The sequence below is a fragment of the Cydia fagiglandana genome, chromosome 11 (genome assembly GCF_963556715.1).
Source record: "Cydia fagiglandana chromosome 11, ilCydFagi1.1, whole genome shotgun sequence".
Taxonomy (NCBI): domain Eukaryota; kingdom Metazoa; phylum Arthropoda; class Insecta; order Lepidoptera; family Tortricidae; genus Cydia; species Cydia fagiglandana.
Genome location: NC_085942.1, coordinates 4,679,523 through 4,703,108, shown reverse-complemented (window position 1 = coordinate 4,703,108; position 23,586 = coordinate 4,679,523). Strand labels below are relative to the sequence as shown.

At 35.9% G+C, this 23,586-nt stretch overlaps 4 protein-coding genes across 4 annotated transcripts; 1 reads left to right on the top strand and 3 right to left on the bottom strand.

Moving 5' to 3' along the window:
• Window positions 1-1,230: 1,230 nt before the first annotated feature.
• On the bottom strand, window positions 1,231-3,775 carry LOC134668757 (pancreatic lipase-related protein 2-like). The gene is made up of 3 exons (XM_063526209.1): window positions 3,650-3,775; window positions 2,152-2,440; window positions 1,231-1,927 (listed from the first exon to the last, which is right to left on the bottom strand). The coding sequence occupies exons 1-3, from the start codon at window positions 3,771-3,773 to the stop codon at window positions 1,231-1,233; spliced, it is 1,110 nt and encodes a 369-aa protein (XP_063382279.1). The 5' UTR covers window positions 3,774-3,775.
• Window positions 3,776-5,133: 1,358 nt separating this feature from the next.
• LOC134668647 (phospholipase A1 member A-like) lies at window positions 5,134-17,339 on the bottom strand. The gene is made up of 3 exons (XM_063526087.1): window positions 17,222-17,339; window positions 16,673-16,967; window positions 5,134-5,854 (listed from the first exon to the last, which is right to left on the bottom strand). The coding sequence occupies exons 1-3, from the start codon at window positions 17,337-17,339 to the stop codon at window positions 5,134-5,136; spliced, it is 1,134 nt and encodes a 377-aa protein (XP_063382157.1).
• A 903-nt stretch (window positions 17,340-18,242) lies between these two features.
• On the top strand, window positions 18,243-20,320 carry LOC134668645 (lipase member H-like). Its single transcript, XM_063526086.1, has 3 exons — window positions 18,243-18,261; window positions 19,016-19,310; window positions 19,694-20,320. The coding sequence occupies exons 1-3, from the start codon at window positions 18,243-18,245 to the stop codon at window positions 20,313-20,315; spliced, it is 936 nt and encodes a 311-aa protein (XP_063382156.1). The 3' UTR covers window positions 20,316-20,320.
• Window positions 20,321-21,721: 1,401 nt separating this feature from the next.
• Window positions 21,722-22,867, bottom strand: LOC134668503 (lipase member H-like). Its single transcript, XM_063525950.1, has 2 exons — window positions 22,567-22,867; window positions 21,722-22,378 (listed from the first exon to the last, which is right to left on the bottom strand). The coding sequence occupies exons 1-2, from the start codon at window positions 22,803-22,805 to the stop codon at window positions 21,757-21,759; spliced, it is 861 nt and encodes a 286-aa protein (XP_063382020.1). The 5' UTR covers window positions 22,806-22,867; the 3' UTR covers window positions 21,722-21,756.
• Window positions 22,868-23,586: the final 719 nt, after the last annotated feature.

Sequence of the window (23,586 nt, the reverse complement as noted above, 5' to 3'; positions counted from 1 at the left end):
ATGCGATAGCGCTATATAAAGTGGCAATGTTATTGTGACGTAGGCTTGTGTCACTCTGGGAAGAGAAGACCATGTTTTATTACTTTTATTAGACTAAGGTTTGTATCAAAAGGCGATTTACGGGCGGTGGTCGTCCATATTATTCTTCAGGCGGTAATTAATCTAATGAACTTTTTTGCAACTAGGCTTTAACGCAACACAACTAGGCTTGCAACTAGGCTTTAACACAACATAAAATAAATAATAATTTTATGTTGAAACAACTTTTAAATACCTACGTAGATGAAAAAATACAATCTTGCCTTTTATCAAATCACATCATTTTTTGAGAAATTTGCGAACTAAGTTATCCAAATAACGGCTACAATTTAATAAGAAATGGATATCACAGTTATAAACCCTGGCAGGATTGAATACATAATAATGTCGGTATTTCAATGTACATAAAACAAACTCTTTATTTCATTTACGCGAGCGGAGCTGCGGGCCCGTCTAGTTTTATATAAGATCGACAAAAAGTGTAATATTGTAATGACAAATCTCTGTTGAACCTTCTTAAAATAATTACTTACATTAACATCCTCATGTTTTTTTTAAATTGGTTGGCTTCAGATAAAAAATATTTATAAACATTGTGGATAATTTCGCGTGACTGGTAGAGTAACGGCTTACCTTTTTTCCCTATAGATGCCATAGTACAAATTTAATTTTATAGGGGTTTTAGCAGCTCTATATATATATTGACTTAGATAGGCGACTGCACTCTCTCGCATTTGAACCATGACTGACAAAACAAACGTCATGGTGTGTGCGACACAGATATCGCTATACGAAGTCGAAATTAGCCGATTGCCTCTTTCTAAAGCTCGATGTGCATTCTTTTTGGCCCTTTACGTAGACGTGAGAATGTGTCAATTTTGTTATTTAGTTCTTTAGGTGAATCCTAGAGGCGCTGTATAAAACTCCGATATAACTCTTGCTCTGTTTTTTAGTATACTTAGTAAGGGACAGCATCGTTTGGAGTGGAGTGAAGTTAGGTACATAAGACCGTAAAGAAACGTAAAACGTGACTCACGGCACGTTTATTCACCGAGTGTAAGTGAAAAATACTCTGCCAACTGATGGTAGAGGCACTGGTGAATGTCCAGGAAAAGAGGGTGGCAGTGAATGCGTTAAGTAAAGATTCAGATGTATTATTTCATTTCATACTTCATTCAGTTAATAGTTGAATTATAATCCATCGACTCTCATAACATTAGCACCATTGATCAAGTCGTGCGTTCTATACATAGGATTATCCTCTCTCCTCAAGCCGTCTTTACCTACAGCATACGGGTATCTGTGTAACGTAGCTACATAATAAATACCAGGCTTAGTCCTATCAACTTTCAAGTCCATAGTATTCGTTTCCAAAGGCACTCTTTCATAGCACTTATGTTCCCTTGCCTGTTGTATGGAGTCGCATTTAATCCCTATATACCTGTTACCAGGATTCATTAGCATAGTTGTCCAGTATACTACTGATCTAACGTGACTGCAGACAAGATCACATGGTAACATCCATAGGTCGAAGTTCTGGTATTCACCTCCGTTGACGTAGAAAGTCGCATGTCCGACGGGAGTCGCTATGCCATGTCCATCAATGTTTGTAGCGACGCTGAGGACGAAATCTGCGTCAGATGGGTCCAGTCTCCCATCTGGTCCTTTGGTTCTGAAGCATGGTCCAGCGGGATCAAGACCCACGAGCAAGGAAATGTTTCTGCCGGTGTACTCTCTATATCTTTTCGCTACGAAGCTCATGAGTTGCCCGCCCGTGCCGTAACCGACTAGATGGAACTTCTTTGGATCCAGACCAACTGCTGTTAGGTTAGCCAGCATGTGACCTGCGTATTTCCCTATATGAGGCAATATACGAGCAGTGGATGAACTGAAATGAGACAATTCATCAATGTAATATAAATATAGATTGTAAAACACGGGTCAAATGAGAGGCAGAGTTTGCAACGTATAATTACGCCTGTCATAAATTTTATTTCTTATAATACAAGTAGCTAAGTAGCCATTGTCGACTATTGCACATCAAGGTTTGATTTTAAACATAAACTTACCTTACTTTTGAGATTTGAATATGAGTGAACCTGAAAAACTTACGTTAGCAAATTCCTCCAATGTCCTTCCAAAAAATGTAAAAAAAGTGCATTATAGCCTCTTGTTTTATACTGTCTACCCATTGCTTCACCAAGGGTCAAAGAACTGAAATCCAAGTATGATCCAACCCATATAAAAGTTTTCTTCTTTTTATCGAAGCTTGGGTTATGGATTAGTTTTTTCACATTGTAGTAATTGTATGCTGTCACTTGCCCGTTGTTTTCTAGTACGGATAGATACAGTTTTTGGAGACTTTTTGGCGTAATTTTAGCCGGGTCCCAATACTGGTCACCTAAAATAAAATTTGTAAATTAAAAATTGAATTCTGCGGTAGAAAACTATGGGTTTATATTCGAAATGTGCAACTAAAAGTAAACATTGCTTAGCAATTTTCCAAAAAAAAAATCTGATTACCATCTTGTAGCTTGTAATCATTTTTAGGGTTCCGTACCCAAAGGGTAAAACGGGACCCTATTACTAAGACTTCGCTGTCCGTCCGTCCGTCCGTCTGTCACCAGGCTGTATCTCACGAACCGTGATAGCTAGATAGTTGAAATTTTCACAGATGATGTATTTTTGTTGCCGCTATAACAACAAATACTAAAAACAGAATAAAATAAAGATTTAAATGGGGCTCCCATACAACAAACGTGATTTTTGACCAAAGTTAAGCAACGTCGGGAGTGGTCAGTACTTGGATGGATGACCGTTTTTTTTTGCTTTTTTTGTTTTTTTTTTTGCATTATGGTACGGAACCCTTCGTGCGCGAGTCCGACTCGCACTTGCCCGGTTTTTAAGTACATATACGATAACATACTGTTCCTAAGGGTCATGGTGCCCTAGTATCTATACATTGTATTCGCACAGAGGACACAAATAAGTAGGTAGGGGCTATTAAACTAACAGTATGTATTATTATCATCACTACCATATAATAATAAAGTTACCGTACAAAGAAACGTCTGTTACAAAATAGTTATTTGTTTTACAAGGGGGCAAAGTTGTTGTTTAACCGCTCGTGCTAATATTGATACCCGAGCAAGCGAAAGATTCCAAAATTGACTCGTGGTTCAATTTAGCGTAGCGAGTGGTTCGAAAAATGGAATCTTGAGCGTTGCGAGGGTTTCAAAGCACGAGGGTTAAACAAAATTTGCCCCCGAGTGAAACACAAAATTTTTCACCACACCAACCTGGAGCAAATATTAAATGTAAAATATCAAACAAAATCAAACCAAATCAAATCCAAATGAATGTCATTAAATATTTATCATCCAAAATCATCATTTAAAAGTCATTTCTACCAGCAAACATAAGAAACCAACTCAAAATTTGCATTTGATTACTTTGTCTCACATGTGAATAAAATCCAACTTTGCTATCAGTTTTTGAAGTGCAAAGTAAGCCTTTCCGACCTGGTGTGGTGAAAAAATAATTGTGCTAAGCGCAAACTCGCTAGGTATATTGGACATGGCGTAGCACAGCGAAAGGGTTAAATACTTACAGAATTTTATGAATCCGTCAGGACTATGATATCCGTTCAGCGATTGAGTAAATTCTACCGCAGTCACAGAAACTATAATACATACTGCAAAGTATGCACTTAAACACGATTTATAAAATTGCATGTTCACTTCTTAAGTTTTAAAAATATATCTAAATGTGACGGAATTTTCTGTCACATTAATACATTTCTGCGTTTAAACGTGTAAAGGTACAGAACTAATTCGTTAAATATACATTATTGAGGTGTATTCATTTGTAAACATATTTTTAATATTTTAAGGGCAAAAAAGAAGCAGTGCGGAGATGAAGAAGTATCGATAGTATATAATTAATTTAGTATTAATCAGAAACGATTGTAAATGATACCACAATTCGGTAGATGGTAGATGTCGGTAATCGCCTCCCTAAGGTCCGTATCAGGTATATGGTGGAAATCTTCGCTGTCGTACAAAAACAGCCTTACTTGACGTATCTTAATGTTCGAATATAGCTGCATGTAAGTCTCGGAATCAAATTTGGCAGAGCGATGGGCTGGTATCGCAGAGTCGCGAGTTCAATGCTCGCCCGAGTTAGTGAGTTTTCCACTTTTCTTTTATATGTTTAGTAGCATTATAAATAACATAAATGTTGCTAATTTTGTGATTGACAATAAAATTATATCCAATAAAGAATATTGAATCATTAAAAGTGGCTTCTACTATAATACATATATTCCAACATTTTTACTATCTTACTTTCTTCATAGACTACTTAATTAAAAGTTTTCCCAAAGTTCCGTTTTGTTGTTATTAATATCGATATATTACACTTATCGACAACATTGTTATACCAGCACTAGCAATTTTTTTTATGTATATTTTTTATGATTTATATTTTTGTCCTAAATAGGATTTTCGTGAAAAATGTAAATCGTGTCATTGGTTTTCCCTGGGGGATTCTCTTGTTGTAAAGTCATACAAGTTAATTAGTAATTATTATGCTTAGCTTATGTTTAGCATAATTATTATAATTTTTAAATATATTTAAAAATATAAAAACAAATTTAAAACTAGAAGATTGATTTTTTAGTAAAAATCTTTAAGTAAATGATTGTTAATATAAAGTTGTACAACAATGATATATTTATAATAATGTGTAGTTAAATCGAAAATAATATTTAAGGTAATAAATAAACATAGCATCACAAAGTAATAAAAAGTATAGGAAGTGAATATGTAGCTTTAATAAAAACTCATATATTATTTTGTGTCTTAACATTTTATCCAAAATTTTCGCATTTACGTTCAACATTTAGTACCCAATTTTTTTAATTAATTATTATTTAATGGCAAAAATTACATGGTTTTAATCATAATTTAAATACTACATATTTTATTTATTTATACTATTTTAACGTTATTAGTTATGCAGTTACATTTAATTTCATTAACTCAAAGCAATTATTAATCAATTATTTGCATTTTAAAAACACATGAGTTTAAATTAAATATATGATCTCAAAAGATATGAGAATGTGTACTTAAAAATATCGGGAACATCAATTTCATTTGATCCAATTTTCTTAGTTTTATCGTTAACAACTGTAGGCTTCTTAAGGCCTTTCTTTCCCAGCGCAAATGGCCATCTATTTGACGTACGGAGATAATATATCCCCGGTTTGCTTCTGTCAATCAACGGGCTCATTGTGTTCGTCACCATCGGTTGTATATCGTAGCAATCACCATCTCTGGCTTGATCCACTGTATCACATCGTACAGCTATGAAAGCTTCTGGATAAACTACAGCCGCCCACCAGATGGCATACGACCTGGCATGACTGCATATGGAATCGCAAAAGAACCACGCAAAATGACCTTCCTGGTACGCTCCCCCGTTGACGTAGAACGTCACATGGGAGAAAGGGAACGATATGCTCGATAAGTCCATAGTTGTTAAAACGGTGGCAACGAAATCGGCGTCAGATTTGTCTAATCTCTGATCTGGTCCGAGATGGCGGAAGCAAGGGCCGGCAGGGTCGAGTGAGACGAGTGAGGAAATATTCCGTCCGGTTATCCGTCTGTAGTTCTTGGCTATGAAGCTCATTGTGTGTGCGCCGAGACTCATGCCGGTAATTTCTAGTTTTTTCGGGTCAAGACCGTATTCCGTCAGCCTGACCAGCATTTCCGCTGCATGCTTACCAACGGCTCTGGCTAGGCGTGCAGCACTGAAAACAATAAGTTTGTGTATAATTTCTCTACTACTAACATCATATATATTCGAGGAGGATCGTTGTTTACAATTTGGCGCAGCAAATTACTGGTATCTAATTGAACAATTAAGATGACCTGGAGAAGAGTACAATTTAACAATCACTACAAAATTTAGCTACCTCTCTTGCTTGAACCTCTCCGCCATTCCGAGCCGAATCCATCCAAGTCATTCCAGATATCTCTTTTCGTCTATCAATACTTGAGTACCCACATTGCTTTATGATTCCTATTTAGGCTTCTTGTTTTAGATACGTACGAATGTGTCTAAAGTGAAATACTTACATTGGATAATGCATTGCAGTGAATTCTAATGTATCCAGGGATAGCACGTTGTATCCTCTAGCCTTATAGTCAAAACCTAGACCTAAACCGGTGCGCCACGCGTTCCCATCTAAGTATCCACCCACCCACATCCACGTCTTCTTGCTGAAGTCTATATCGGGACTCTTGGCTAGCTGGTCCATGCCGTAGTAGTTATAATGTCCTGTGAAATCTGTATGACCGTCGCCTACGACTGCTATGACGAGTTTCTTTAGAGTTTTTGGCTTGATAACGGCTGGTTTATCTGATCCAGGACCTGAGGACATACAATTTTAAACGTAAAATATAAAAATATGCCCTATACCATTTGCTGTCTCATATCACTATTATGTATGCTTTTCATTTAACTTTGTCACTCGTCATCTTATCATTCACTTGTTTCCTTTTTTATATTGTTTTTCACCCAGTCTATTCCTTGGTTTGCCTTTGTCTTAATTTTCTTACCTTTTTCGTCACAGATTTGAAACCACGGTACCTTCTATATTCTACTCGAAGTGTAACTTTCAAGCTTCCTGTAATATAATCATCATCTATCCTTTCACAACACACATTTATCATACCATTCTCATCTCATATTCATCTCTTTTCATACGTTACCTAACTGTAACACTTAACTAGGTAGTTAAATAGTTCAGTAATACCTTCAGCTTACCGAGTGCGTTTAAAGCAACGTTTGTGTACATTACGGTGTGTGGTGTGTACAACTGTACACAAGGTGGATACAAACGTTTGTTTATCTTTAAATTGACCAAATAGCTCTACATACTTCCCAAGCTCACAAACTGAGATGTTAAATTGTATGTAGGTGCAGTCAAGTTTAAAAATATGGGTGTAAACAACTTACTTAAAAATATGTACAATAATTCTTAATTCACTGACATAAGAGCTACACATCACATCACACACACATCACATTTTTGAGATGATTTGTGCACCCATATTTTTACATTATATTGAGTCTTGTCCCATTTAAAGTTTCTAAAACATCTCTGGTCAATATCAAAAAGGTACTTTTGTAGCAATGGATGAACAAAAACTTACAGTCTGAAATCAGTCCTAAGGGGTAACCTTCATCAGTTCTAGAATATTCTACACCGCTGACTACAATTAACAAGAACGTGGCAAAATGTACTATTAAAATTGATAAAAGAGCCATATTTTCACTTGTAGTTTTTGTTCTATTAGTTTCTAGAATATTTCATTATCAACGCGGATTGAGAATCGTTTGATGATGTTTTTGACGATTACCTACTTCTGTTTTTTGCAATAAATAAGTAGTTAACACTTAACGTTTGAAAACAATTAATAAATAATAGTACAAACAATTCCCTTTTTATATTGAGTTGTTCTTTGTGTTTTTATGCATATTTTTTTGAAAACATGTTTATTAAAAATAGATGAAAAACATACGTGTTTACATGGATTAATTAAAGCGCCGGTGGCCTAGCGGTAAGAGGGTGCGACTTGTAATCCGGAGGTCGCGGGTTCAAACTCCGGCTCGTACCAAAGAGTTTTTTGGAACTTATGTACGAAATATCATTTGATATTTACGTCGCTTTTCGGTGAAGGAAAACATCGTGAGGAAACCGGACTAATCCCAATAATGCCTAGTTTACCCTCTGAGTTGGAAGGTCAGATGGCAGTCGGTTTCGTAAAAACTAGTGCCTACGTCATATTATGGGATTAGTTATCAAGCGGAACCCAGGCTGCCGTGGCAAAATGCCGGGATAACGCGAGGAAGAAGAAGGAGGAGATGGATTAATTAACTATAAAAAAATATAATAGACTTTTTACATCAATCCAAATATCATTCTAAATAAGTATTCATTTACGAGAATTCCATCTCTGTGATAAAAAAGTACTTATTCATACTATCGTTGTTGTTGCAATAATTAGAATAACAAGTTAAAAAAATATTTATTTTGTAATTATCTTTAAAGGTAAGTAGAAATTGAGTAATGTTAAGCATCGTTTTTTTCATAGTTTTTAGTTATAAGTTTATTACTTAATTTGTTTTAAATAAAACCAACATCTGTAATAACTAATTAGTGTATAGTGGATGGTATAGGGTCATACAGAAATTTGGTACAAAAAGCGTTCACATCGCATAAAAAAATACTTTGTGTGCCTACGGCTCAATTCATTTTTTGTCAAGTATGTATTTATGCAAACCTAAGTTTTTGTCATTGCTGTAGTATTATGCAGTTGATAACAAGATAGAAAAAAAAAATTATTCGTTCTAAAATCTCCTCCTGTGGTCAGTTATGAGGACCTTTATTTTTCATCGATCAAGCATTAAAAATATTAAACAATTAGAATTGAACTTTTTTTTCATGTTATGAGCTTTAGGAAATAACTAATAATATAGTATACGTATAATTAAAAAATAAACTGAACTTCTACTATGAAAAAAAGTTAATATATTATGTGTTATAACTTTACGAGTCTTTTCTGTGGACGTAATCTCAATCGACCTAGAAGCCAAACGAGTGATCGCATCCTTAACTTTTTTTCACCTGGCAACTCCTGATTCTCTGTCAATAATACCGTACAATAGATGGACGCGTACGCGCAATTAATAATCAAAAAAATATATTATTGTTTCATAAACTGTGGATGTAAAAGTTCAGTGCGTCTTTCCTGTTCTGCAATTGAACTGGTAAGTAATATATTTATTAATTATTGGCTTATTGGCTGCTACATCTTATTGGGAGCAAAAGTCACAGACAGCGTTGGTTTAATAGTGACGTGATATTTTAGCGGGTAAATTCAAAATTCATACGTGTGCATCTCTTCGGTGGACATATTTTCTGTGGTCAAGGTGTCCACAGGAAAGAAAAATGTCCTCGGAAAAGACTTTCTTTGGTAAATTTTACTTTGTTTTCAGCTGTTGTCATGGTTTATTTCTTGTTTTATGGCATGTAACGCATGTTAATGTATTGTTATAGCTACAATGCCGCGAGGGAGGGAGAGGGAAGTCCTTTCTGAGGAAGAAAAAAAGAAACGGCGCAGAGAACAAAAGAAAATGAGTATGCAAAGAGCCCGTGCAAAAATGAGTAAAACTGATCTTGAAAAACGACGTAAAGATGACAGAGAGAGATATAAACTGAAGAAGAGTAAAGGTTTGATAAAAACAATTAAAGATTTCACGCCTAGGGAACAACGACAGATGCGTAAAGTGTGGAGGGAGAAAGCAGTTAAAGCAAGACAAAAGAAAAAGAATATGAAAATCGCCCTTAACTTCATGCAAAACGAAACACCACCAGCGAATCCTTCTTTCTCGCGTGTTAATGCTGGCAAAATGGTACGCTTGCCGAACAGAAGAAAATTAAAAATCGAACGTGACAACCTGAAAGCTGAAGTAAAATCCTTAAGAACTACAATCGCTAAATATCGGATGCGTCTTTGTAGACATTCAAAAAGACTGACTGAAGCATTGTCCAAAGTACCTAAGGATAGACGACCCCGAGAAAAAAGGTTAGTAAATAAGAAAACTGAAAAAGCTATTCATGATTTTCTTTTACAAGACGAACAGAGTAGATTAACCTCTGGAAAAAAAGAAACAATAACTCGCAAAAAATTAAAAAAGCAGATTCGTTTGCTAAACGATTCGCTTTTGAACCTGCATAAAGCTTTTGTCAACAAAAAAGGTATTGATATCACCTATGAAACCTTCCGCAAGCATCGACCATTTTGGGTTTTGTTTCCCAAATATACTTCTCGAAATACTTGCTTATGCGCCTTACATACCAATAGCGACTTTATGGTAAGAGCGCTTTATAATGCTAAAATAATACCGTTTAAATCTGCCACCGAGCTCGTAAGATCGGTGTGCTGTAATGGGTCATTGAATATTAATTGTTTGGAGGAGAAATGCCCAAATTGTAAGGACATATCAATCCCCTGTAACGATTTTAACGATAACGATACTATTGTATACGAAAGGTGGGTAACCAAAAACGTAGTAGTAGTTATAAAGGGTCAATCTAAAACATGTAGGAAAACTATGAAAGAAACAGTATCTACTACAAAAAAGGCACTTACTGAGTCTTTGAGTTCAATTTTGCCTACTTTTATGAAGCATGTAGGTAACATGCTCCATCAAATGAAAAGTATTCAAAGTTTGAAACAAAAACTATGCCCTGATCATGGGCTCCTTCATATAGATTTCTCCGAAAACTATAATTGTAAATATAGTAGTGAGGTACAAGCTGCACATTTCGGAGGATCTAAAGGCCAAATTTCCTATAAATTTCCTAAAAACGACATCATTTTGTACTGCTACAGATAATCTAAACCATGATCCTGTCATGGTACTTATGTGCTCATTTGGAACCGTTAGTAAAACGAATCAGAGAGTTTTCTCCTAATTTAAAACACCTTCACATTCTTAGCGACGGTCCTCTGACGCAGTACAGAAACAAAACTATGTTTCACCTTATCGCAGTATTTTTAAGTAATATCTTTGACATCGAAACACTTACGTGGCACTACAGCGAAAAAGGTCACGGGAAAGGCGCTCCGGACGGTGTCGGCGGCTGTATTAAAAGAATTTGTGACAACTCTGTTGCAAGAGGCAATGATATAGCAGACTTACAAGCCTTGATGTCATGCTTAGATGAAAATTGCAAAGGAATCGAAACTTTTCCTATCGACGAAGAAATTGTTACTCAAGTAAAACAAATTGCGGATTTTAGCATAACGCGGCCATTTAAAGGTACGCTTGACATTCACCAGCTGACATGGAGTAAGAAAGAGCCCAAAATTCTACATGCAAGACGTCTAAGTTGCTTAATATGTGCGGCTCATAGGATATGTCCCCACTATGAAATGGGACAAGTTCAAATTCAGTCTAAGATGCCCGACTCACCTAAATCGCCTGAATCTCCAGATATTGATATTGAAGCCTTTTTTGAGGTGCCTGACTTTCTGAACATACCTGACGAGTCACCGCGTCGCAGCCATAATACATCATCCGCATCGACGGAACCCAACTCGCCGGGATTTTCTGGACGAATAACACCGGATGTCTTAACCGAAACTCGAAACACGATGCCAGCAAAACACCCAGGATTATTATTTAACTCTGATACTGATTCTGATTTATCACCAGGTCGCTCTATATATACGTTGCGTAATAGAAAACGGTCTGCTGCAACTATCAACTCGCACGAGTCAGACTCAATAGTTAATGAAGACTAGCCAAAGAGGGCTCGACGCAAAACATTTTTCTTCGATACTGATACTGACTCAGATAGTTAGTTTTACAGGTTGATATAAGTCGAGTTTGCTGCAGTAATATGTAAAAAACCCATTTCTAGCTTTTCAGTTCCTACTAAGATAATTAACGTAATTAGATGTCTATTTTGTTTACAAATGATTATTTTGATTTGTTTACTATTGTGTTCTTTTTAATTTACATTTTTATTAAATGTCTGCAATGTTGATTACGTAAATTTAAGGAAAAATATGAGTATTAAATCAATGTTACGTAAGTAATACTTTATTCCGTAATACTTAAATATATTCTGTTTGTACTTTAAATGAAAGAACTGTTGATTTGATCTCTTATAATATTAAGTACATGACCACAGAATGTGATCTGTTTAATTATAAAAAAAAGATAAGAAAATGTTAATTTATCTTTAAGATATTTTTTATGACGATTGTTAAGGGTAGGTTAATACTTTAAGCTTTGATCTCACGAATTTACCACACATATTTATACGCTAAATAATCGTGCTTGTTATCTTCTGTGGACAATTTGATCTCATCTGTTAACGTCCACAGAAGTATATGTCACTCATGTGTACGTTATAGAATATTGTTTTTGATTTTTTATACAACGTATTTGTAGTAACTGTACTATCATAAGCATAATCATGACTATAATAAGCAGTAAACTATCATTTATTTCACGAGATGCAACTTACCCAACTATAATTAGTTTACTTTGTGCTATCTTCTGTGGATAAGTAAAACTTTTCTGTGGTATATCCACAGAAGGAGATGTGTCTTCTGTGGACAATGTGAAAAATCTTGATATTTTTATCAAACAAGAATTGTACGATTATGAAACTTAATTCAATAATCCTGATTACACTGAAGAGTGTTAACAACTCAAACCTCGCGAGTTAGAACTTAATCTACCATACATAATGATTGTTTTTGTTATCTTCTGTGTACAATTTGGATATCTTCTGTAGCATCGTCTTCAGAAGAGATGCCATTTCTGTGGACATTTAACCTTTTTTTTATTTCTTCTTTAATTACTACTACTATCTGGAACATATTGACATTATATTGTTTGACCCAATACTTAGTAGTATAAGTTGTATAGCTACCGGTGATACGTCGTTCCCTACTAAGTATATGCTTGGAACTGTTATCTCCTGTAGACAAGTTAGTCTCCACTGTGGTCGTAGAAAAACATAAAACCACTAGTTTTAATTTAACCCTAAATTTAAAGACTGATCTGTGTCTTTATTTTTAAAACACTGTTTTTGATGTAAGAAAAATATAAAATTGATTTGCGTTTGATCTGAAGACTTTTTATTTTTTTTATTTTCAAATTCCTTATTTAATGACCCTATATGAACCAACCAAATGGTCAACAACAAGGTCATACATAAAAATAATAATAACCCTATTTAAGTAAAGCAACAAGAATCAGGTGTAAATAAATGTTATTTAAGTGATTTATTGTTTTTACTAATACTGCTTATAATACTTAGAAAATGTACTAGTATTCTGACATTTAGGCTCCCTTAGGGATCTAAAATGATATTCTGTGGGAAAGGTTAGGGAAGAGTTTGTATTAAAAACGGGAAGAATAAGGAGATTAAAAATCAAGCATCATTAAAACATTTATTATGTATAGTAGTTAGTAACGTGTTATTAACATAACAAAACGTAAATTTAATAAGGTAGGTAAACAAAGCCGTAATAAACCTTAATTTACTAGTTCTTACTGAAATAAGTAAATATTGTTTTGGAATACTACGTTCCCACTGGCTTGTAAAATATGTGGCCTTACGCCATCTTAGGTTTCTTCAGACCTCGCTTTCCCAAAGCATAAGGCCACCTATTCGTTGTACGTAAGTAATAAATTCCAGGTTTATTTTTATCAATCAACGAGCCCATAGTGTTCGACACCACTGGCTGCGAATCGTAACAGTCTCCATCCCTAGCTTGCTGCACAGTATCACAACGCACAGCTATAAAATCATTAGGATATACCACAGCTGCCCACCAAACGAAATATGCCCTGGAATGACTACACAAAGCATCACAGGGAAGCCACGCTATATCCCCTTCTTGAAACGCTCCGCCGTTAACATAGAACGTTACATGAGCGTAAGGAACAGATATGCTTGATATATCCATGGTTGTAAGGACACTCACAACGAAATCAGCGTCAGATTTATCCAATCTTTCATCGGATCCGAGATGCCTGTAGCAAGGGCCAGCTCCGTCCAATGCAGTGAGCAAAGAGATGTTTTGTCCGGTCATCTGCCGGTAGTTCTTGGCTATGAAGCCCATGGTTTGCGCGCCGAGACTCATGCCAGTGATTTCGAGTTTCTTAGGGTCAAGCCCATGGTGCGTCAGCTTGACTAGCATTTCAGCTGCATGCTTACCAACGGCGCGTGCGAAGCGTGCAGCTCTGGAAAAAATTGTTACTGGTAAACACTGAACGTTAGCAACATCAAGTCATAAAAATTGTATGTCCAGTTCATAAATATAGAACTATAATGCGTCGCAAGACTAGTTTGAAAATTTTGGCCTATATGTTGATTTGAAAACCATCCTTCGCATTCATTTGAATTCGAATCATGTTTATGAGGGTAAATTCTTAAAAATCTAGACACGCGGCAGCGTGTCAAGCCAAGTTCAAGCAAAGGAACTGGCTAGCCAGCGCCAAGTGTAATATTACACGAACCACTTGGTGCCACTTTTGACCCTTCTATAACTCAAAACATCTTTAACGTAAACACATAAAACTACCTACGTGTGTTTAATTATATCCATAAGGACATCTAGAAGCCCAAATTTCATAAAGCTAGCTCAAACGGTTATAAAGATATGAAGGTCAAAAAGTCGTAAATTTTAAGACTGACTGACATACCTATAGTACCTAAACCTAACCTACTTCCAGATGACCTAGAAGGATGAAATTTGGAATCCAGCTCAGTTATTGTGTGAAAGCGTAGGAAAAAATCTAAAAATTAAAAAAAAGTTATAAAATAGGGGGGGTCCCCATACAAAAAAAACATTTTTTATTGTGACTGACATATAAGTACCTAAACCTAACCTACTTCCAGATGACCTAGAAGGATGAAATTTGGAATCCAGCTCAGTTATTGTGTGAAAGCGTAGGAAAAAATCTAAAAATTAAAAAAAGTTATAAAATAGGGGGGGTCCCCATACAAAAAAAACCATTTTTTATTGTGACTGACATATAAGTACCTAAACCTAACCTACTTCCAGATGACCTAGAAGGATGAAATTTGGAATCCAGCTCGGTAATTGTGTGTAAGCGTAGGAAAAAATCTAAAAATAAATAAAAGTTAAAAAATAGGGGGGGTCCCCATACAAAAAACCTGTAATACGCGCTAAACAACCGGCCAACGGTGTGTCGTTGGCGGCGCGCGGCACCACATAATTAATACAAAGAACAGAAGTAAAAAACATGCAGCGGAAACACAAGAAAAAACATTAAATCTCAATACCTGCCTAGTTTTCTTTACAAAAAGTATTGATATCCCATCAAAAACATAAATGTAAAAAAGGAGAGCCAAGTTCAATACAAAAATTATGTTTGTATTGTTTGTAATGTTATTTTGTTCCTATAAATACATATTTGGATTTTGCATAGAACTTGGCACTCATTTAAATCTCCATTCTTTTTGCGGCGAACCCCACAGCCAAGCATAATTTGTGTATTGAACTTGGCTCTCCTTTTTTACATTTATGTTTTTGATGGGATATCTGTTACAAAAAATGTTAACAGTAGGTATATTTTAAAATTTGGAGAAATTTGTACCTAGTAGCTAGTAGTTTTTATGCCCTTATATTTTTAATAGCGGATGGTGCTGGAGCTAACATACGGCGTTGCATGAACAAGAGATTTCCTGTGGCAGGATTGGTCCTTAGGACCCAAGGATGGAGTCAAGAAGTGGAGCCACCGAGATTTTTGATGTAAATTTTTAGGGGGGGGGGGGGCTCTCAACTTGATCTTGATATCTGTATCATTTAAGCTACTAGGCCAAGTTTGGTATCGTTTTTAAATCGGGGGTGCTAAATTCATTTCTGATATCATAATGACACCATTTCGAAGTAAAAATACATAAAATATGAAAAAAATACTTTTTTTTAAATTATTCTTCACGCTTAAACTGCTGAACCAATTTAGTTAAAATTTGGTACAGAGATAGTTTGAGTCCCGGGGAATAACATAGCAAACATTTAATCTCAAAAACCATCCCTTAAGGGTGTGAAAAGGGAGGAGGAAATTTGTATGGGGATTCAATAACCGCTGAACCGATTTAGATAAAATTTGGTATAGAGATAGTTTGAGTCCCGAGGAAGAACATAGGATAGTTTTTATTCCGAAAAAAAAATACCTTACAAATGAAAGGTAAGGTGTAGGATTGTATGGGAAATCAATAAACGCTGAACCGATTTCGATGGAATCTATGTCTATATCTGACGTCTATATTTTGACGACCGGTCTGGCCTAGTGGGTAGTGACCCTGCCTGCGAAGCCGATGGTCCTGGGTTCGAATCCCAGTAAGGGCATTTATTTGTATGATGATACAGATATTTGTTCCTGAGTCATGGGTGTTTTCTATGTATATAAGTATTTGTATATTATATATATCGTCGTCTGAGTACCTACAACACAAGCCTTCTTGAGCTTACTGTGGGACTTAGTCAATCTGTGTAAGAATGTCCTATAATATTAATATCTTTGATTTATTTGAAAATGATACTAAACTTGACTTAGAACCTAAACTTAAAGAATTATTAACCTCAGACGTCACAGACGCTTAAAAAACCCCCCACCCCCCACCTGCAGCAAAAATCTGGGTGGCTCCACTTCTTAATTTCATCCTTGGGTCCTAAGGACCAATCCTGCCAAAGGAAATCTCTTGTTCATGCAACGCCGTGGTTGACCTTTTCATGCTCTGAGCAAACACAACTATAAAGCTTGCACTGTATAAAGCCTATTACGTTCAATGTCCATAAGAAATCAATCTTCACACAATCAATGTTTAAGGCATTGGGATAACTTCGAAGACGGTGTAATTTAGAAAATGGCAAGAATCTACGAGTTTTTTTCTGTAATAACAGTAAGCATGATTCCTTGCCAAGCGTTGCAGTAAATACCTAAGTGTTGTTGTGTGGTTCTGGTTTTATTGATATTTACCATTTTCAAGTTTTTTACTTACTGAGGATAATAAGTCGTTGTGAACTGTAGCGTGTCAAGAGAAAGCGCGTTATATCCCCTAGCCTTGTAGTCATATCCCATATTCCGCCCAGTATTAAACGCATTCGCTTCGAAGTATCCACCAACGTACAACCACGTCTTCTTCCTGAAATCTATGTCCGGATGTTTCGCTAACTGGTCCATGCCATAGTAGTTGTAATGTCCTGTATATCCTGAATGATTTTCGCCTATGACTGATATGAAGAGCTTTTTCAGGGTCTGTGGCTTGATGACAGCTGGTTTATGTGATCCTGGGCCTAAAAAGAAAATTTTATTTAAAAAAATAAATGATTGTCAGGAACACTGCCTTGTTTCCAATTCACACTGAAGGCAGATCACGTACACGTTTACAAATACAAGATTTTATAAAAAAACTAAAAAATATTTTAGACTTTCGAAGACACTCTGAGGTTGCCTAAGTTCTTCAATGTTCCGTGTAGTTTAAATGATAAAAATAATAACTTATTATAAGCATTTATTTAAATAAGATCTTGTTTTCAAAAAGACTTACAGTCTGAAAATAGACCTGTTGGATATCCTTCGTCAGGTCTAGAATATTCTACCCCAAATATTGATTTAAAAATTAATACTACAACGTAAGTTACTTTAAATGTTTTTACATGCATCATTTTTGCCATGTGTAGTGGTTTTTCGAATGGCCTCAAAAAGATCACATGTCAACAAGACCTCAAATTATTATGTATAAGTAACTTTTTTATTAATATCTTTTATGTAAGTATATAATTGAAATTTATTATCTAGGTATGTACATATAAGTATTTACCACTTGACGTTCAAAAAGAATTACTAAATAAATATTTGAATCTGTCTTTATATTGCGACTTGCTTAATCTTTATTTATTTATTAAGTACCTATAATCATTTTGAATTAAATAAGAGAGTTTTATGTAATGAGAATTCATAACGTGATGAGATTTTCTCACCAACTAACTATGTACGTAAAATTTAATTAACCTTGTCTTTGTATATTTAAAATATCGTGATTACTTGATTAGGTACAATTTCATTAGTCGTTTAATAAAAACGAAGGAGCATCTAACCCGCATATATCCGCACTAACATTGTATTAAGCTGGTTATTAAGATGTTTTTAACCAATATTCTTTTAATTACTGCTATTTCAAATATACTTTGTACGCAGGATTTTACTTTATTTCTAAAATTGTATCTATGAAATCATAAAAGAAACAAATCGGTCAAAATATGTTTATTGTACCATGTTTATGAATTCAATTGAATTAGTAAATTGAATTGAATTTTCATTTATTCACTAGAACATATATTTACATATATATTTTTGATATGTAATTTATTTATTTAAATTGTTGGTCACAAACAATTTTGTTTTATATTTTATTTATTCTAAACCCTGACGTGTATACTTTACAGAAGACTTCGGGAGTTAAATAACCTCTAGTAAAGGGCACCTTTCTATAATATTTAAGTATTAAATATTCCACTTATTGATTTTCCATTCAAATAAAAAATATACTAAATACATTATTATTTAAAATGACTCTAACGTGTGCAGGTAAGTAAATGAAATAATTTACTAGAAAATATTAAATTTTTTACAATAATCAAAAAAATCGAAAAAAGTCAAAGGTAGGGGCATAGTTATGGTCAATATTTTGCATTAAGAAACGCGAGTGACCGGTTTAATCTATAATACATCCTGTATAATCTCTAAATAAATAAAGGTAAATAATCTATAAAAATAAAGTCGTACCGAAACGAATTGCGCAAAGGAAAGTACTTTTCGATTTGAATAATATGTACACAATAAATAAATAATTATTTTACTACGCAAAGAATTCTGCAAGCGATAGGTATTAATACATTTTAAATTAAATGAAAGAAATGAAAAAGTCACCGCTTTTGGCAAGATTCGGACTCGTAACTTTTCGGCATTTCAGATCGGACCGACGTTCCGAAACGTTGCGAGTTCGAATCTCAACTTAAAATATTATTAATGTGTCATAAAAATCATTACAAGGGCCGAAAATGATTAATGTAAAATTAGTAAAATTAACCCATGTTGTGGTGTTTCTCTTGACTTCAGTGTGTGGGGTAGAATATTCGAGAATTGACGAAGGATACCCTACAGGATTATTTTCAGATTGTAAGTGTTATTTGAAATATCGTATTTTTAATTAAGTACATAAAAGATTTTCTCTCTTATAAGCATTTAGGAAAAAGTAGCCTTGGAAAGTTAATATACGTGGCTTGTACCCTGAATCTCGAAGCAACACAAGCCTTTACTATTTAAAATTATTTATTTTAAGGTCCAGGGTCTTTGAAACCAGTCATCATCAAGCCAAAGAGCCTAAAAAATCTTTTCATATCAGTACTGGGTGAAGGTCATACAGGATACACGGGGCATTACAACTACTATGGCATGGACCAACTAGCGAAGAGTCCGGACATAGACTTCAGGAAGAAGACGTGGATGTATGTTGGTGGATACTTCTCCACAAATTCGTTGAATTCCGGTCGGAATCTGGGCTATGACTACAAGGCTAGGGGATACAACGCGCTTTCTCTTGACATGTTTCAATTCACAACAACTTATTATCCTCAGTGAGTATTTATAGCAATTTTTATTATATTTTTTAATCTAGTACCCATCTTGGACAAAAGGACAACTAAAAACATTCCACACTGATCTTCAAAACTCGAGAAATTGACGTAGCTTAAGTTGCTGCAAAGTTTGAATGGGACTGAGAGGTTATGTCGTGAGTGATTCGTGCAAGATACCCATTGGGTGCCATAATATGCCTAACGGTAGACCTCGAAGGAAATGAAGGGACGAGCTTGACGCTTTTGTCGGTTGGTAGGAGATGGATAGGAGGAATAATGATAAGTTAAGTCTCTGCCCAGTGGAATATTATAGGCTCTTAAATAAAATTAAAAATAAAGTTAATCTGTTTTATTCAGATAAAGCACATATTTATTTATTTAAGGGCCGCACGCATCGTACGAGCTGTCAGTAAACATGCAGCGGAAATGCTGGTCAAGTTGACACGCCACGGTCTTGACCCTAAGAAACTCGAAATCACCGGCATGAGTCTCGGTGCGCAAACCATGGGCTTCATAGCCAAGAACTACCGGCAGATGACCGGACAAAACATCTCTTTGCTCACTGCATTGGACGGAGCTGGACCATGCTTTAGGCATCGCGAGCCAGACGAAAGACTGGATAAATCTGACGCTGATTTCGTCGTGAGCGTCCTTACAACCATGGACATATCAAGCATATCTGTTCCTTATGCTCATGTAACTTTCTATGTAAACGGGGGAGCATTTCAAGAAGGGGATATAGCGTGGCTTCCCTGTGATGCCTTGTGTAGTCATATAAGGGCGTATTTCGTCTGGTGGGCAGCTGTGGTGTATCCTAGTGCTTTTATAGCTGTGCGTTGTGATACTGTGCAACAAGCTAGAGATGGTGACTGTTACGATTTGCAGCCAATGGTGACGAACACTATGGGCCTGCTTACTGACAGGAGCAGACCAGGAATTTATTATCTGCGTACAATCAATAGGTGGCCTTATGCTTTGGGAAGGCGAGGCTTGAGGAAAACTTAAAAAGCGATAACCTTTGAGAGATACAGACAGAAGTTCTATGTTATAGTTAGAGGTATAATCTTCTCCCGCCTACCATAACAAGATAACAATGACAGTAAAATGTTAATACTTAAATAAAATAATATTTTTTTTAATTCTGTTTTTTTTTCACCACGCCCGCTTAGGACTGCCAGACTTTTAAGGGAGTCCCTTTCCTTTGAAGTAGGTAATCATCGGGCTAGCGTTCCCTGGGTAGAATAACGGCCGGTAATGAAGCAGGAACTCATCCGTCGCTCCATCGTCCTCAACATGACGATGACATGACTTCCCTACAGCGATGGGGTGCCAACCGGAACAGCTGTAAGAGTTTAGAGTCTGTTCGGAAAGAGAAGAGTCGTGGAATGAATGGAGCCCAATATATTCCACGACTCTTCTCTTTCCGAACAAACTCCAGTGACGGATAGAGCCGCTCCTCCTCCCGCTTAAGTACTAAATAGTGAAATTAAAAGTGTCCTGTCTTTCCAGATTATAGATAATTTAACTCTGTGTCTAATTCCATCTGCTTATAAATGTTTTTAGTTGAGTTTGCTCAGAGCAAAAAAGGTCACCACGGCGTTGCATGAACAAGAGATTTCCTTTAGCAGGATTGGTCCTTAGGACCCAAATCCTTGGCTCCACTTCTTGAATCCATCCCTGGGTCCTAAGGACCAATCCTGCCAAAGGAAATCTCTTGTTCATGCAACGCTGTATATTAGCTCCAGCGCCATCCGCTATTTTGCTTTATTGTGGAATTAACAAATCAATAAAAACATTACTTAGTACATATTTTACCTACCAGAAAATGACTTTAATACTAAAATTATTTAGAATAGTTTTTAATATTTGTCATTATTTATCATCAATATTATCATTTCTTTCTTTTTCTAAGACCTTTACAGCTGCCACCAGTTTGGCACTGACATGAACGCTAGCGTGAAAGTAACTCAGTCTCTATATATGCATCTCGCTCGTGCTAGCATATTAGTAGCGTTTATGTCAGTATTGACAATGTCACAGACTCGTGGTACGGGTACTAAGATGCACATTTCATAAATGTCTTTAGTAGTTTAACATCCTTTGTTTTAAGGTCACCTTTCGATATTATATTTTACTTATTGTTTTCCACTCAAGTAAAAACAGATAGGTACCTACTTAAAGTACCTAATGGAATTAATTCAATAAAATAGGTAATTCACTGGATTTTTAATAAAAGTGTTTTATTTTATTTTATTTTGCAAGGGGAAATACTTACACAATAACTATATTTTATTCGATAAAAAGGAATACAAGTTTTATTTATTCAACAACATTTATTAAAAAGTCACTACAATGTTTCTCATGAACGAGAGAATATTGAAGATCTGCACCACTCTAAGCATCTGCCGTTACTTTGTAACAATTTACGTTATCAACTTATCACTGTTTAAGCTTTCTTCAAACCTCGTCTTCCCAAAGCATAAGGCCATCTGTTGGCTGTACGCAGATAATAAATTCCTGGTCTGCTCCTGTCAGTAAGCAGGCCCATAGTGTTCGTCACCATTGGCTGCAAATCGTAACAGTCACCGTCTCTAGCTTGCTGCACAGTATCACAACGCACAGCTATAAAACCCCTAGGATGTACCACAGCCGCCCACCAGACGAAATATGCCCTGGAATGACTACACAAAGCATCACAGGGAAGCCACGCAATATCACCTACTTGGTATGCTCCCCCGTTTACATAGAAAGTTACATGAGCGAAATGAGCGGATATGCTTGATATGTCCATAGTTGTAACAACGCTGACCACGAAATCGGCGTCAGATTTATCCAATCTCTCATCTGGCCCGCGATGTCTGAAGCATGGTCCAGCACCATCTAGTGCTGTTAGTAATGAGATGTTCTGTCCAGTCATTAATCTGTAGTCCTTAGCTGCGAAGCCCATAGTGTGTGCTCCGAGGCTCATGCCAGTAATCTCCAGTTTTTTAGGGTCGAGACCATGGTTTGTTAACTTGACTAGCATTTCTGCTACATGCTTACCAACAGCGCGGGATAATCGGACGGCGCTGAAAACAATAACATGTTAAAATAACAACATAGAATGACAGTAACCTTCTGATAACTAATTATTTGCAATCAGACCGGCTAGCATGACTTGCGTTCTCGCGCGCGATGCCATAGGTACTTGAAGTCGCGCTAGATGTATGGAATCATGCGCGACAACGCAGCTCACGCTAGCAGGTCAGATACATACTGAGGATAATATCTCGCTGTGAACTCAATTGTATCCAGAGAGATCACATTATATCCTCTAGCCTTGTAGTCATATCCCACATTCCGTCCAGCTTTCCACGCATTGGCTTCCATGTATCCTCCAATATAAATCCATGTTTTCTTCTTAAAGTCCATATCAGGACTCTTCGCTAGCTCGTTCATCCCATAGTAGTTGTAATGTCCTGTAAAACCTGCGTGATTTTCGCCAACGACTGACATGTAGAGTTTTTTCAAAGTTTTTGGCTTTATGATTGCTCGTCTCCCTGATCCAGGACCTGAGGTTGGAAATATCATTACATTTGAGTTTATTTGAGTTGTTTATCTCCAAGCACGTAAGTACCGACCTTATTATAACAAGTGAAGATCATTCACTAGATTTGTACAATGTTAGCTAAAGTGCCCGAAATTACTATACACCTTATATATTTATTATACACCTTAAATTGTATCTCAATGCCAATCCCAGTTTTTATTTAAATACAGCATTTTATAAACATAGCGCTCTTTACATTATTCGATAAAAAACTAATTGGAAAAACTCTTTTAATTCGGTCAATCGCGGACGGTCTAGAACGCAAAATGACTACTGTAATATTTTGTCTATAACGCTATTTTAGTCTACATCGCAAACGGTCTAGAACGCAAAATTACCACTTTTTATATCACCACATTTTACATAGGTAGGTTAGGTTCGTTAGGTATCTTCAAATGGCCGAAGGCCAAACAACACAGAATAGAAGTTCGACTCCGTCGACATCGCTATTGTGATATTTCATAAGATTTCAAGAATAAATTATAATTATTTTATGTGAGTTATGTTAAACTTATGGCATTCAGTGGGTAGTGATTAGAAATCTGATTTGTGTTTACCCGAATATTTGTTAATTAATCTGTCGGTAGTCGCGAAAATGACCCTTCTCTCCTACCCGCCAATTCAAATGATGGAAAAGTATAAATGTAACTTACCATGGGATGGAAGCGGCATTCTCGCTCTGGTGCT

Bases quoted from the DNA above. Each gene is read 5' to 3' on its own strand.
- LOC134668757 (XM_063526209.1), bottom strand. From the start codon at position 3,773: ATGCAATTTTATAAATCGTGTTTAAGTGCATACTTTGCAGTATGTATT. The intron at 2,441-3,649 runs GTAAGTATTTAA...ATTTTATTTTAG, and splicing joins TGACGGATTCATAAAATTCT to GTGACCAGTATTGGGACCCG. The intron at 1,928-2,151 runs GTAAGTTTTTCA...GTCTCATTTCAG, and splicing joins CATTGGAGGAATTTGCTAAC to TTCATCCACTGCTCGTATAT.
- LOC134668647 (XM_063526087.1), bottom strand. From the start codon at position 17,339: ATGATGCATGTAAAAACATTTAAAGTAACTTACGTTGTAGTATTAATT. The intron at 16,968-17,221 runs GTAAGTCTTTTT...TTTTCTTTTTAG, and splicing joins AACAGGTCTATTTTCAGACT to GCCCAGGATCACATAAACCA. The intron at 5,855-16,672 runs GTAAGTAAAAAA...TATTGTTTTCAG, and splicing joins ACAACGACTTATTATCCTCA to TGCTGCACGCCTAGCCAGAG.
- LOC134668645 (XM_063526086.1), top strand. The intron at 19,311-19,693 runs GTGAGTATTTAT...TATTTATTTAAG, and splicing joins ACAACAACTTATTATCCTCA to GGCCGCACGCATCGTACGAG.
- LOC134668503 (XM_063525950.1), bottom strand. From the start codon at position 22,805: ATGTCAGTCGTTGGCGAAAATCACGCAGGTTTTACAGGACATTACAAC. The intron at 22,379-22,566 runs GTATGTATCTGA...TATTGTTTTCAG, and splicing joins ACAGCGAGATATTATCCTCA to CGCCGTCCGATTATCCCGCG.